Source organism: Canis aureus, chromosome 4 (genome assembly GCF_053574225.1).
Source record: "Canis aureus isolate CA01 chromosome 4, VMU_Caureus_v.1.0, whole genome shotgun sequence".
In the NCBI taxonomy this organism is placed as follows: Eukaryota; Metazoa; Chordata; class Mammalia; order Carnivora; family Canidae; genus Canis; species Canis aureus.
This window is the reverse complement of record NC_135614.1, coordinates 25,748,492-25,763,837: the sequence shown is the minus strand read 5'-3', so window position 1 is coordinate 25,763,837 and position 15,346 is coordinate 25,748,492. Positions and strand designations below refer to the sequence as shown.

Sequence of the window (15,346 nt, the reverse complement as noted above, 5' to 3'; positions counted from 1 at the left end):
GCACCAGGGGCGTTCCCGCGCTCCCACCCCGCTCGGGCGGCGGCCGCGGCGCTCCGCCTCTGCGGGCCCGCCCCCGGCTCCATCTTGCTGGCGACCAGGGTCGGGCTGTGACGCTGTGACGCTGCTCCCCCGGGCCAGGTGAGGAACGGCGCCCCCTACCCCTCCCGCCCCCCTCCCGCGCGTCGCCTCGCTCAGGCCCGCTGAGGCCCGCGGTCCGGGAGGCGGCCGGGCCCGGCGCGTGTCCCCGCGGGGGGAGGGGGGTCGGCGGAGGGGCCTGCGGGGCGGGGGGCGGCTCTGCGCGCGTCTCGCGACCCGGGCTGCCCGGCGGGGATGGGGGCGGGGGCGGGGGCGCGGCGGCGGGGCGGCTGGGCGGCTGGCCAGCCAGCGGATCCTCCGCGGCCCGAGGGTCAGAGGGAGCAGTGACACAGGTGGGGGGACTGAGGCCACGGCCCAGCTGAAGTGACCTCAAGGCAGGCTGAGTAGGGAAACCCGCAAGGAGCAACAACGAAAGCTGACGGGCGGGGATCCCCGGGTGGCTCAGCGGTTTAGCGCCTGCCTTTGGCCCGGGGCGTGATCTTGGAGACTCGGGATCGAGTCCCACGTCGGGCTCCCTGCCTCTCTCTGTGTGTCTCTCATGAATAAATGAAGTCTTAAAAAAAAAAAAATGGCTGGTGACTGGACTTTCCGGTGACACAGCAAATTTAGGGAAATTTGTCAGGCGCCTCACTAAGCCTAGGACAGAATGCCCAAGCCTCAGATTGTACATTGCCTCAAGGAGACTGTTCTGGGAGATAACATTCCAGATTGGATTCCTGGTCCCTGAACAGCAAGCGTCCCGAGAGAACACTTCCTCTGCAGAGAGAGAGAGAGAGAGAGATGGAATGTTCCCCATCAAGTGACAGAAATGAGAAGTCCTGACGGCCTTTAGACTCCCTGGTTTATTCTATCTCGTAGGGACCTGATCTGATAACCTGCCCTAATGAGAGCTAATGAATTACCTTTCAGACACGGAAGGAGTTTCAGGCACTAGTTGGCCGCTCCAAATTTAAGCTGCTTTTCGGTCCTCACTGATGGTGGCTGCCTACGCTCCCCTGAAGTCCCCGCCGGCCCTCCCTTTAGTTCTTCATCCAAGGGCCCTGACTGACAGATTTAAATTGTCCTTCCTGACCAAGAGGCAGGTTTCAGAAAGCTGTAGTATCTCCTGTTGGCCATCTTCTCTTCACTTGCCCTTCCTGTTTTGTATTTGTTTCATAGATCTGCAACAGCTGCCTCTTGTGTTCCTTGGACTTCTTGCCATCTTGAGACTCCTATAGTGAGACCCACCCCTTTTAGTAACTGACTCACTGGGTGGAGATGGTTTGGAGAACCAAGAATGATTTCTAGTCTTTTAAAAGTAGTTGCAGATCGAGAATGTTAAAAAGGAAATAAAAGGTCTTGTTTACCAGTATAGTCGTCTTTATTCCTTGGGCAAAATGAGTAATTTGTTGAGTCATCCTGGGATTTGTTTAGTTTTTTGCAAAGGCTTTTTAAATCCGCCTTTTGAGTAGATGATACATGCACAATTCCAAAAGAGCTAAAAGTACATTGAAAATTGAGTTTCCTTCCCATGATGCCTCAGCTCGCCTCCCTAGAGGCAGCTACTGGTTTCTACTTTTCTGAGAATACTTTCAGGGATAGTCTCTTATACGTAGAAGCAAATATATCTTCTACGGTTATAGTTGCAGTTTATCTATGCAGGGTTCACCTGGCCTTTTTTCCACACTTAATATGATTTAGAGATGGTTTCATATGGATTTTAAAAAACTGAATTTTATTTTTTATTAAGTAATCTACGCCCAACATGTGGCTTGAAGTCAAGGACCATGAGGTCAAGAATCACATGCTCTACCAACTGAGCCAGCTAGGTACCCCAAAAGCTGCTCGTTTTTAATAGCTATGTAACACTTCATTGTCCGGAATCCATTCTACCTGTACTTTATTGATGGACTTTTATTTATTCTAAAGATTTTATTAGAGCGAGTGAGCATGAGCCAGGGATAGGGTGGAGGGCTCGAGAGAGAAGCAGACTCCCCGCTGAACAAGGAACATGAAGCAGAGCTCCATCTTGGAGCTCAATCCCAGGACTTTGAGATCATGATTTGAGCAGAAGGCAGCCACTTAACCGCCTGAGCCACGCAGGTGCCCCTTGATGGACTTTTAGATTGTTTTTAATGTCTTCTATTACAAATAGTGCTGTAGTGAAGAGCCTTGTACATGTGTAATTTTACATTTGTGCAAATAAGGTACATTCCCTGGAAATGAAATTGGATTCTAGGACTTTTATAATTACATTCTTCAGAATGTACCCAAATTCACCTTCTTAAATTTGCTTTAAGTTTTCTTATATGCAGTGCTTGCTTCAGCAGCACATATACTAACATTGGAATGATACAGAAAAGATTAGCATGGCCCCTGCACAAGTTTTCTTATATGCAGATAGTCTTTACTTCATTTTTATTGTGTTTTGAAACTTGTTGACATAATTTCTCTAGGCCTTTAGGGGTAAGATTTAATATAGTAGTTAAAGAATGTAGAAATAGGACTTTGTCACTGGAACAATTCCTGAGATTTAGAAATTTAAATGTAGTCTTTGGTACTGTTAACTAGTTGCCTTTAAAATTTTTCTCAAAATTATCAGATTTTTTTTCCCCTTTCTTTTGACACTGACCTCTTTTGCCGTTGGTCCATCTGATTGTTCTAAGATGCTGTTGTCCTTTTATTCCTTATACCAAACATTCCTTTTTTTTTTTTTTTTTTTTTTTTTTTAAGATTTTATTTATTTATTCATGATAGTCACAGAGAGAGAGAGGCAGAGACACAGGCAGAGGGAGAAGCAGGCTCCATGCACCGGGAGCCCGACGTGGGATTCGATCCCGGGTCTCCAGGATCGCGCCCTGGGCCAAAGGCAGGCGCCAAACCGCTGCGCCACCCAGGGATCCCTATACCAAACATTCTTAGAGAAGAAAGGAAAAACTGATTTAGCCTCTTCCTATTTTCACATCTGAGCGTTTGAATTCCAAATGATTTAGAACTGACTGGATCAATTTTCTTACTATCTTTCCTATTAACTTATAATTTTGACCCAATATTGACCCAATATATGCCCATTCATTCTCAATTTAGTGTTTTTAGCTTCTATCTTGTGCTTATAAGAGACACTACAATAAATTTTTAAGATTTTACTTATTTAGCTTTTTTTTTTTTTTTTAAGATTTTATTTATTTATTCATGAGAGATGCAGGGAGAGAGAGAGAGAGGCAGAGACACAAGCAGAGGGAGAAGCAGGCCCCATGCAGGGAGCCCGACATGGGACTCGATCCCTGATCCCCGGTCTCCAGGATCACACCCTGGGCTGAAGGCGGCGCTAAACCTCTGAGCCACTGGGGCTGCCCACTTATTTACCTTAAAATCCAGCATGCATGAGCTGGAGGAGGGGTGCAGAGGGAAAGGGAGGGGTACAGAGAAGTGAGGGAGAGGTTAAGAATCTCAAGCAGACTACATGCTGAGCATGAGCCCTTACACTGGGCTTAATCCCACAACCCTGAGATCATGACATGAGCTGAAGCCAAGAGTTGGATGCTTAACCCACTGAGCCATCCAGGTTCCCCCTATAACTTAACTTTATTATCTCATTTTCCTATACTGTGTACTCAAAAGATAGGATACTTTCCTCCCCAACCTTTCTATCAGCACCTAGGACAGTACTTATTACATAATAGGGTTCTGTTATGTTGAATTGGATTTGTTTGGGGTCTTGATATAAAAGAAAATACATATCATTTATTAGCCGTAATGGGGAGAAGAGCCAAAACACATGGAAAAATTTAGCAAATTAGATGGTAGATTCAGAAACAACCAAAATATTCTGGTATACCAAAATATGATTAATAGACCAGCATCAGCATCACCTGGAAGCCTAGTTAGAAATACAGAATCTCATACCCCATTTCAGAACTACTGAAGCAGAGTATGCATTGTTTTTTTAGACTTTATTCATGAGAGACACAGAGAGGCAGAGACATAGGCAGAGGGAGAAGCAGGCTCCTCATGGACTCAATTCCAGGACCCTGAGACCATGACCTGAGCCAAAGGCAGACACTCAACCACTGAGCCACCCAGGTGCCCCCAGAGTATGCATATTTAACAAGATTCCCAATTGATTTGCATATACATTAAAGTTGAAGTACTGTTTTATCAGGTACATTGTTCAAAGAAGGAAGCGAGAAGATTTGAGCTGGATAAGTCAGGAGAGGTGAGCCCAGGCATGAGGCCCAAGTCAGTTAATAACAGTGGCTGAAGCAAAGGTATGCTGGGAATGGGTCAGGTGGTAGAGATTTCACATTGGAGGTTAGGTATTGTTAAGAGATAAAGTGCATAAGTAAATTAGAGCTAGTACTAAGGTGACCTGAATGTCAGGCCTATGAATTTTCATTTGACACTCCAGCAGTAATCCTTGAGTTCTGACCTGAAGAGGGATATGCTGAAAGAGGAGCATTTTAGGAAAATTATAAGTGTGAGAGTACATGGGAGGACGTAAATAGAAAAGTAATTTTAGTAAAATAGACATCAAGTGATAAAAACATGATCTAAGGATATGGCCATGAGAATAGAAACTACAGGAAGAGTGGGAGAGGCATTTCAAAGGAAAAGAAAAACATTAGGTTAATTAATATACTCAGTAATAGGTAATTTAAGTAGTGGTACTAGTAACAGGTACAGAATTTTTTCCAGGTTTCTTTTTAAATCCTAGTCAACGCAGTACAATATTAGTTTCGGGTGTAGAATTTAGTGATTCATCAGAACACCCTGTGCTCATCACAAGTGCTGTCTTCAATACCAATCACCTGTTAAACCCTCCCCACCTTCCCACCCTTCTGTAACCATCAATTCTCTATAGTTAAGAGTTTCTTGGTTAGATATGGGATATTAAGAGTGATCTGTTGGGAAAAGATGAGTATTTAATTCCACACATACTGAAGGCCTCCTAGCTGACTTCTCTCTTAATATACTCCTCATTCTGTTTTGATGATTGTCCATCTTATAATTATATTCCCACCTTTTGCCTTGCACACATGGATGTTCAACTTTCCTGCCAATGTATCCAACACCTTTTATTTTTTTAAAGATTTTATTTATTCATGAGAGACAGAGAGAGAGAGAGAGAGAGAGGCAGAGACACAGGCAGAGGGAGAAGCAGGCTCCATGCAGGGAGCCCGACGTGAGACTCAATCCTGGGACTCCGGGGCTACGCCCTGGGCCGAAGACAGGCGCCAAACCACTGGGCCACCCAGGGATCCCCTCCAACACCTTTTAAAACTTAGTTTAGGGGCTCCTAGGTGGCTTAGTGGTTGAGCGTCTGCCTTGGGCTCAGGTCATGGGTCCTGGGATAGAGTCCTGCATCAGGCTCCCTGCAGAGAGCCTGCTTCTTGCTCTGTCTCTGTGTGTCTCATGAATAAATAAAAATCTTTAAATAAAACTTAGTTTAAACTTTTGAGAATTCTGTTACTCTGCAATCTTAGTACAGTGTTTTTATGGTAGATGCTAAATAAATGATTATTTGACTTTATATAGATGTATTTGCCAGGTATATTGCATCTGATCACCAATAGTTTTTTAGATATGGTCAGGCAATGAAAGGGTATTGTTTTGAATGTTTGTTTTTGCCTCTCTATTGTTTATTTGCATTTGTTTTAGGCTAGTAGTGTTTTCTTCAAATGCAAAAGGTATTTACCCATACATATATGTATGCATATATTTGTGGGGTTTTGGTTCACCCTGGCTGCATTTGTTTTACATGAGTTGCCTTTTAAAATTTTTTAAAAATTCAGTTAATGTAATGTATTATTGGTTTCAGAGATAGAGGTCAGTGATTCATCAGTCTTATATAACACCCAGTGCCCATTACATCATGCGCCCTCCTTAATGTTCATCACCCAGTTAATCCCCTCCCCTCCCCTCCAGGACCCTCAGTTTGTTTCCTGTGATTAAAGAGTCTCTTGTGGTTGGTATGAGCTGTCTTTAAAAAGAAAAACAACAAACTTTATTATGGAAAAATTTTAATATGCAAGTGTGGACAAGAAGAGTGTATTGAATACCCACGTACTTGTCACCCAGCATAAATAATCAACTCATGATGATCTAGTTTCATCTGTACTCCAGCCCAACCCTTTCATGTTATTTTCAAGTGATTCTCAGACATTATAGAATTTTATCTATCTATTCAGTGTGTATCTCTAAAAGATCAGATGCTTTACAAAAATCAATACTATTATTTAAAGATATAATAATTTTTTCACATCAGATGTTCAGGTTATTTGCATATCCAAAAACAAATGAGCACCTATTGAAGAAAATAACTTTGAGTTGATTCTGTCCTTCTCTTTCTCCTTCCTCTTTCTTTCTTTCTTTCTTCTTTTTTTTTTTAATAGAGAATCTTAACCAGGCTCCATGCCCAATGCAGAGCTTGATCTCGCAGCCCTGAGATCATGACCTGAGTTGAAATCAAGAGTCAGGGCAGCCCCGCTGGCTCAGCGGTTTAGCACTGCCTTCAGCCCAGGGTGTGATCCTGGAGACCCAGGATTGAGTCCCATGTCAGGCTCCCTGCATGGGGCCTGCTTCTCCCTCTCCCTGTGTCTTGGCCTCTCTCTCTGTCTCTCATGAATAAATAAATAAAATCTTTAAAAAAAAAAAAAAAAGAAATCAAGAGTCAGATGCTTAACCAACTGAGCCATCCAGGGGCCCTGATCAAGCTTCTAGATCTGACTACAAATTTATAGTAAATAACTGTTCAAGATTATCATGGAGATTCAATTGGCAAAATGCAGGTTGAGGAGATTTCAGGAGAAACTGTCTGGTTCCTTTAAGCTACACAGAAAAAGGGATCCCTGGGTGGCGCAGAGGTTTGGCGCCTGCCTTTGGCCCAGGGCACGATCCTGGAGATCCAGGATCGAATCCCATATCAGGCTCCCAGTGCATGGAGCCTGCTTCTCCCTCTGCCTGTGTCTCTGCCTCTCTCTCTTTCCGTGACTATCATAAGTAAATAAATAAAAATTAAAAAAAAAAGCTACACAGAAAAAAATAAGTGAGGCTTATACAGAGATTTAAGAGACATACCAACTGTCTAGAATATATGGACCTTATTTGTATACCAACTTGAACAGCCAAACTGTAAAAATTATTTTGAGACATTTGGGTAAATTTGAACACTGACTGGATATTTAATATTAGAAAATTACTAAGTTTTTAAGGTACAATATTGGTAAATGACCATGGTTTGAAAGAGTCTTCTTTTTACACATGGTATATTGACATACTTATGAGTTAAGGGATATGATGTCTGGGAATTTGTTTTAAAATGATCTAGGGAAGGGGGCGCAAGGTGGCTCAGTTGATTAAATGACTTTGGCTCTGGTCACAGTCTCAGAACCCTGGGATGATTGAAACCCACTTTGGGCTCTGCACTCAGCAAGGAGTCTGCTTGTCCTTCTCCCTCTCCGTCTGTCCCTCCCCCTGCTCAAGCACACACTGGCTTCTCTCTCTCAAAAATCTTAAAAGACCTATGGAAGGGTAGTGGTTAGGATACAAATGAAATAGAATTAATTATGACGTGATAATTGTTGAAACTAAACATGAAGTTCATGTGAACATTCATTATATCAGGTTGAACCACAAGAAATTCGTATGTTAAAACAGTTGAATTTCAGGAACGCCGTGTATTTCAATCTATCACTGTTCTAAAATCTGTGAATTTTCCATAACAAGTAAACAAGTACAAAATAAACAATAAAAATATTTAAAAGATAATTAGGAATTAGGACACTGACACATTGATGATATTATGGTTTTATTTTAAAAAGAGCCCTGTTAGGGACACCTGGGTGGCTTAGCAGTTAAGTGTCTGCCTTCGGCTCAGGGCGTGACCCCAGGGTCTGGGATCCTGTCCCATATCAGGCTCCTTACAGGGAGCCTGCTTCTCCTCTGCCTATGTCTCTGCCTCTATCTCTCTCTGTGTCTCTCATGAATAAATAAATAAATCTTAAAAAGAAAAAACCTGTTAATTATTTTTAAGCCCTGTTTATTAAAAGAAGTTATGTTTGCAGGGATATATACTGAAGTATGTATAGGTTAAAATGGTAGGATGTCTGGGATTTGCTTCAGAATAATCCAGTGGAGTGGTAGGAAATGAGTGAGAGTATTGAAAAAACAAAATTGGCCATGAATTAATAATTACTGCAGCTGAGTGTTGAGTCTGTGGGGTTTCTTATACTATTTACTTTTGATTAAGTTTGAAACTTAATGAAACAATCAAAAATTAATAAAAAGGTATATGTAACTACAGAATGTTAACTGTTAGCCATTTAATGTTACATCAAATAATGAGATATCTGTGGCACCTGGAAAGCCTTTATTTTAATATTTACATATTCATTTTATTTTTTAAATATATTTTAGTGTTACCTTTTCTTTGTGGCAAGGAACTATCGTAAATTTTGCATTAATGGAAGTAATACAAAGCAGGCATAAAATAGATTTAAGTGAAAAATTAATTGGCTTAAAAGATACTCCGTAAATATTCCATAAAATAATAGTACTAATAGTGTTCAGGTATGACAAAAATTATATGGTATGAAGAGAATGAAGTCGGAACATTTACTGTGTTATACTGATTCCATTGGTATGAATGGTAAAATGAAGAAGCATTTTATAAACTTTGCTGATACCTCTAATATCCACATGTTGAATGCTTAACAGACTCTTTTGAAGATCTCTTTTGTGTAAAACCCCATGACAATATATATCTTCAAAGGACTTAACTCTCATAAAAAATTACAGAGGACATTTTTTTATTGTTACAGAATGTCATACCCAGGCTATCCCCCAACAGGCTACCCACCTTTCCCTGGATATCCTGTGAGTATTGCCACTTATAAGAGTAAAATAGCTTGTGTACTTGGAACAGGTGTTGTATAGGACTAGCCCATGAGAGATCTTACAGGTATGTTAGAGCAAGGGTCATAAACTCAATTACCCAGAGGTACTGAGTAGAAGAATAAGTGTATTAAGGCAGGTGTTATGGAGGAATGAGAGGGTGCTTGCCTAGTTTATGGATAGTTGACAGTTACTCAACTTTAGCCTCACATAGGCATACTGGCAGGCAGACTCCATGTTGCTAGATATTCCATTAAGTAAAGCCAGATATGTGGATTTGATGTGAAATTGCTCCAACTTTTTGAATTGGGAAATTTTTTAAAATGTTAAATGTTGTATGAGCCAATAAAACATATGTAAGCTAAATCCATCCCATGAGTCACTGTTTTTTAACCTTTGTGTTAGAAGGTTTAAAATAATTAAGAAGGGCTTGACCCAGAGATAACAAATTGCAGTGGATTAAAGATCCCTGGGTTTGTGGTTCTAAGACTTTTACTATTCGAAGTTCATTTTACAATGTGCTACTGAGTTCTGCCTTATTGATACCTGTACTATGAGGACTAAACTTATAGCTGAGACATTTAAGTGAGAATTATGCCTTTCAATTTTATACTTATAAGTGTGTATACCTTCTTTCTAACTCTGGGAGAAGACAAAGAGAGGCCTATGCAGATTAATGATAATGTGTGTGTCCTTATGTAAAATTAATATATAGCTCTCTTGAATTGATCATAGGAATGATGAGAATTATGAATATTCCCAGGCCCTTATATACTGAACTGGACTCTGGCTACCATTTCAGTCGGTCTTGGCTAATTTTTGAAACAAACAACCCCAACATCAAAGTGACTTGGCACAATAAAAACCTCATTTCTTGTTTTTAGAAGTCAGTGGTGGGAAGGCAGGAGGAGGGGGGAATCAAGGAGGCTTTGTTCCATGTAGTCTTTTGGATTCTCGGGCTCCTTCCACATATTGGCTCTACTATCCTCTAGTGCCTTGGAGTCCTTCCTTGTATTTTCTGCTTCCAGTGGCAGATGAAGGAAAAGAGGAAGAGAGGAAGGAGGTTTTTAGGGAAGGAAGGAAGTGGTGTAAGTGGTGTACATCACTTCTGTTGCTGTTCATTCTCCAGTATTCAGTCGTATGGTCCTACATAACTGTAGGGGAGATCTGCGAAAAGTAGTCTAGCTTTATGGCCAGGTGAGAGTTTAGTGAACATGTAACAATCTCTGCAACTCTTAGACATTGTCTAGTTTGAACTGGGCTCCAAAATGTCACACCCATGTATGACTCAGGTCACCTTTTTTTTTTCCCCCCTATTATGCAACAGGTTCTGGTGTGTTGCAAGAGAGCCGTGAATTCTCTTTAGGGTAGAGAGATAATTTTTTCTCATATTTCCAGATGCTAGAAAAATAAGGAACGAATAAGCTTTGTTAATTTTTCCTGAAGCCTTGAGGTTTGTAGAGAGTATGGTTCTTACTCCCAAAGAGAGAAACAGACCCCTCCTGCCTCACACAGGTAGAATTAAATTTAACTGAGTTCTGACAAACTAGTATACTGGTAAACTAGTATAAGACACCAGGACTTTTAATGGGATTTTTATTATGTAAAAGAAAATCTAGACTTAAGATTACTTAAGAGTAATCTCAGTTTGGTTCTTTTTTTAGGTGGGTCATATTTCTCTATGATCACATTCATTTGAAAAATTTTCTCATTTTTTAGCCTGCAGGTCAGGAGTCCTCTTTCCCCCCTCCGGGTCAGTATCCTTATCCTAGTGGCTTTCCTTCAATGGGAGGAGGTACCTACCCACCAGCCCCAAGTAGTGGCTACCCTGGAGCTGGTGGCTATCCAGCCCCCGGAGGCTATCCAGCCCCAGGAGGTTATCCTGGTGCCCCACCACCAGGGGGCGCTCCATCCTATCCTGGAGGTGAGTGATGTATTGTGGAATTAGTGATGATTTGGGATTGCTGTACCACTTTTTCCTTTTCTTTTTTATCCTTCTCATTCTTGCTTGTTTTGAATGAGGTCAGAGATGCTCTTAACCTACTCTCTACCAAAGACATTAAGAACCTAGCTGGCAAGATAGACATAGGAAGCATAAAAGCTAGGAACAGTCTCAAAAATTCTGTTGTGAAAAAGAATAAATCGTGGTAATAACAGACCAATATATAACAGTTTGCTTGATTATTTGTAATCTTAAGAATTGATATTTCAGTTACCATGATTGTGATCTTTAGGACAGGTTTGTCCAGAGGTAAAAAAGCTTAGCAATTTTGTATTATAAGTTATGTGAATGAAGTAAAAATTATTTTGTAATGGAGAAGGAATTAATAAGTTGAATTTAAACCAGAGACTGCTGTTACAGCATCAATAGCATATTTTTTTTACACTGTTCTTAGTAGATAGATATTTTCCTAAAGTTTACTCTTCATACAAGAACTGTCACTATATTTATTCTTTTTTCTAGTTCCTCCAGGCCAAGGATTTGGAGCCCCACCAGGTGGAGCAGCCTTTTCTGGCTATCCACAACCACCCTCACAGTCTTACGGCGGTGGCCCAACACAGGTCCCACTACCTGGTAGGTATCAGCTGTCCAGAGAAAAATAATAGCATGCTATTTTAAATTTTTCAATTGCCATTGAGAGAACTTAGTTTACATCTGGATTAGCCTTCAATAAACTTGTACAGATGGAAATAAGGGCCCACTTTTTCAATTACAAAAAATCTGTTCTGAAGCCAAAAAAGCAAAACCTTTAGGAGCTTCTCTGCTCGCTCCCATACCACTCCTAAAATGTCCTGACATCCTTTCCAGATGGAATCAGAATTTAGTTTGGTTCAAGTGTTTAAAAATAAAAAGGTGGGGATCCCTGGGTGGCGCAGCGGTTTGGTGCCTGCCTTTGGCCCAGGGCGCGATCCTGGAGACCCGGGATCGAATCCCATATCGGGCTCCCAGTGCATGGAGCCTGCTTCTCCCTCTTCCTGTGTCTCTGCCTCTCTCTCTCTCTGTGTGACCATCATAAATAAATAAAAATTAAAAATAAATAAATAAATAAAAAATAAAAAGGTGTTATTTGTTAAATTGTGTAGAACATGGAATATTTTAAAAGGTTCTTATGACCGAAGTTGGTTTCAGATTTAGCGAATTATATATAATATTAAAAGTTTATCCTAGTGAAAAAGAAAAAGTTTATCCTAGTGAATTAACAAGGCATGAATGTTCTCATGTTTTCATATTCATAATAGTCAATGCTATTTTGAAAAATTAAAACCTATCAGACCTGTTTACTGTATGTTTGTGTGTGTGTGTGTGTGTGTGTTTTTAACGTGTAGGTGGCTTTCCTGGAGGACAGATGCCATCTCAGTATCCTGGAGGACAAGTTCCTTACCCAAGTCAGGTATTTCTGCTCCCATTTTTATATTTCATCTAATTGAATTGGATACTGCCAAAGAAGGGCACCACTCCTTGGCCAACATAAGAGATTTCCATGAAGCAGAGGAGATGGTCTGTTACAGTCACTTAAGTTTCTGATCTTTGCTTCTGGTACAACTCAATGCTCTCTTTGGACCATTGGCTTTAAGTGGTGTCCTGATGACTTTAATAAGCGTAGGTCCCTTCTCACAGGTGATGATACCCATAACTTTCTCCTAGAGATTCACTTGGGTTCTTAACATTGGTTTTCCTTTTCTTCTTCCCTCACTAACAGTTAAAACTATGAACCTGGGTGACTTGAGTAATTGGTATTTCTGGCAGTGTTTGAGAAAGTGCAGTTTCATTTCCCCTTTTGTAACCTTCTACTCTTTTTTCAGATCAATACAGAATCCTTTCCTTCCTATCCTGTTTTCTCTCCTGTTTCTTTGGATTTTAACAGTGAAGTGAGTAAGGTTTTCTAATGTTCACTAATTACTAAGTCCCCTATATGTGCCTTCACTACTTTCTGATTCCTTGTGTTTGTCTCTCACAACTTCTTTGAGGGCTCAACTGTGTCTGTTTTATCTTTATGTACCTATAGTGCTGGGCGAAGCTTTAACCACGGTAGCCAACTAATGTTTGTTGAATTGATTTCTCAGTAGCCCTAGAAGGTCTCCTGTATATCAAATGTTTGGTCTATAGCTGTATAGCCCCTTAATTTAATCTTAATTTTTCATTGCCTTGTTAATCCTTTTATATCCTATGCAAGTTACTAGGAACACAGTGTACTTTTATGCTTGTCTTTATCTTGATTTTTCTTATTTACTTCCAAACTGTTTATTCATAAAGATCTAGCATTTTCAAGCTTTTTTAAAGCTGGGGTAGGAGAAGGATTACAGTGTTGGAAGAGAAACATGCTAGCTATTTTGTGGCTTACTTTCTTGACTTGAGGAATTTGAGCTCCATAGATACTAAGAAATTTGTCTAGGGCCACACAACTAGTGAAAGACATAGCTAAGACTAGATCTAGTTCACCTGACTTCCAGACCAAAGGTCTTGCTGTTACATAATGCTGCTTTGCTGATACTGAAAATGATATTCCTCCAAAGCACATAGGGAATTCCTTTCAATCCTCTTCTTATTATTGAAGTTGATTTTTAATCATATTATAAATCTGTAGCTATCTTAAAAATGAATGACAATTTTATTTTGGCTTAAGCATGCACATAGTTTTATAGACATTTTATGACTGAATATAAAAGATTTTCAAGCATAAAACACTAAAAATGAAACACCTACGCATGCAACTCATCTGTAACAATTACCCATTTAAGATAAAACTAAAACCAGTAGGTGGAAGTTAACAGAGTGGTAGATTTTGGAAGATCTTTTACATGGAATTGGAACAGGCTATCTTGTGAGGAGAGAGTTCCCTATCACTGAAAGTCCTCTGGTAGAGGGTGTGTGTGTGTGTGTGTGTTTAGGAAGATGAAAATTTCTGTCTTGGTTGGGCAGATGGGCCAGGTGACCTCTCCTAATTGATCCAATTTTGTTTTTCAGCAGGAAGATTGACATCAAATAAATGTCAAAGGGTAGAACTTTTGGTGGCAGATAGTGTGGGCTTTGCTGTGCTGAGAAATTTTCCCTGGTTTTGACCTGTAGAACATAGACCTTCATTTCTTTTAATCCAGTATAATGCCTGGAGGATAGTATTTTTGATGAAGATTCACTTCAAATGTAGACTTTCAACGTAGAATGAAACATCCATTTTTCCCTACAGATGAAAAATGGAGTGATTTTTTTTTTGATTGATTTAAAATATTTATTTTCGAGAGAACACAGGTACACATGAGCATACACTAGGGAGTGGCAGAGTCTTAGGCAGACTCCCTGCTGAATGGGGAGTCTCATGACCATGAGATCACAATCTGAGCCAAACCAAGAGTTGGATGCTTAACTGATGTTCCACCCAGGCACCCCACTTATTTGAGAGAGATCCCCTCTGGTAAGGGGAAGGGGCAGAGAAAAGGGAGAGAGAAACTCAAGCAGACTCTATGCTCCATCTTACAACCCCTGAGATCGTGACCTGAGCTGAAACCAAGAGTCGGATGCCTAACTGACTGCGCTACCCAGGCCTCTCCCACCCCAGTTTGTTTTTTAAGAAAGAAGAGGATAACAGAAAATGAGAATCCTCAAATAGTACATGTAAGGGTTAGTTTCTGTTGCTGTCTAGTCCAGTGTATAGCAAAGGTTTTTGCTCTACTTAGGATTTTAGTAAAGGTGGTTACTTCAAAGGAAACTTTCTTAGTTTCTTGATACCATAAGTCTCCTATAAAGACTTATATTGAAGAAAAAATTATACTTGAATATTTGCAGTTGAGAATGATTTCAGTTTTTTCTTAAAACCACCATACAAATATGTGTTGGTTCTCTGCTTGTATTGCTGGCTTAGAAACTTCATAGTGTAGAACAGTCGTTAGAAGAAATTGTTGGTGTGAGAGAATAGGTAAGAGAGAAATTATTGACCCTAAAAATCTTTGCTGAAAGACGGTCTGGTCCCTTTTTCCCAATTTACTTTGTGTCTGCAGTTGCTGGCATATTGTTGTATTCAATGAGTATAACTTTAAATGCAGTTTCAGTTGCCTAAAAAGCAGTTGAGTCATTTATATTTTGGAATGGTGTTGAATGTATCTTTAAGTGATATTTCAGAGATAATGGGTTAAATGAAATATATTATTAAAATTCAGTTTTAAAAAACTGTGGTGGGATATCCTCTCATTTCATCCCATCTCTCTTAAGCCCTGATTTGAATAGTTTAAGAAAACTATTTGTTTCCTAGCTGTGAATTTTTAAATTCTTTAAATTTTGAAATAATTTGACTTACAAAAAAGTTATAAAAACTGTACATTAGAATTCTGTATACTCTTTACCCAGATCCTCCAATATTAACTTCTTACACAAACACAATATGAT

At 40.2% G+C, this 15,346-nt stretch overlaps 1 protein-coding gene and 1 non-coding gene across 5 annotated transcripts in view; both read left to right on the top strand.

Annotated features, from left to right (window-relative positions):
• The first annotated feature begins 5 nt into the window (after window positions 1-5).
• Window positions 6-15,346, top strand: part of ANXA7 (annexin A7) — a 32,582-nt gene continuing 17,241 nt past the window's right edge. The window contains exons 1-7 of one of the 4 annotated variants that reach the window (XM_077895028.1): window positions 121-138; window positions 4,238-4,343; window positions 8,895-8,949; window positions 10,687-10,891; window positions 11,432-11,542; window positions 12,295-12,359; window positions 12,772-12,837. In XM_077895028.1, coding sequence (XP_077751154.1) covers window positions 8,896-8,949; window positions 10,687-10,891; window positions 11,432-11,542; window positions 12,295-12,359; window positions 12,772-12,837 — 501 coding nt within the window. In that variant the 5' untranslated portion in view covers window positions 121-138; window positions 4,238-4,343; window position 8,895. Of the gene's footprint in view, window positions 139-4,237; window positions 4,344-8,894; window positions 8,950-10,686; window positions 10,892-11,431; window positions 11,543-12,294; window positions 12,360-12,771; window positions 12,838-15,346 lie in introns of all 4 variants that reach the window. The other 3 variants (XM_077895032.1, XM_077895029.1, XM_077895030.1) reach the window with 3 other exon arrangements.
• Window positions 2,390-2,494, top strand: LOC144313162 (U6 spliceosomal RNA). The gene has a single exon (XR_013378890.1). It is a non-coding gene; the product is annotated as a U6 spliceosomal RNA (small nuclear RNA).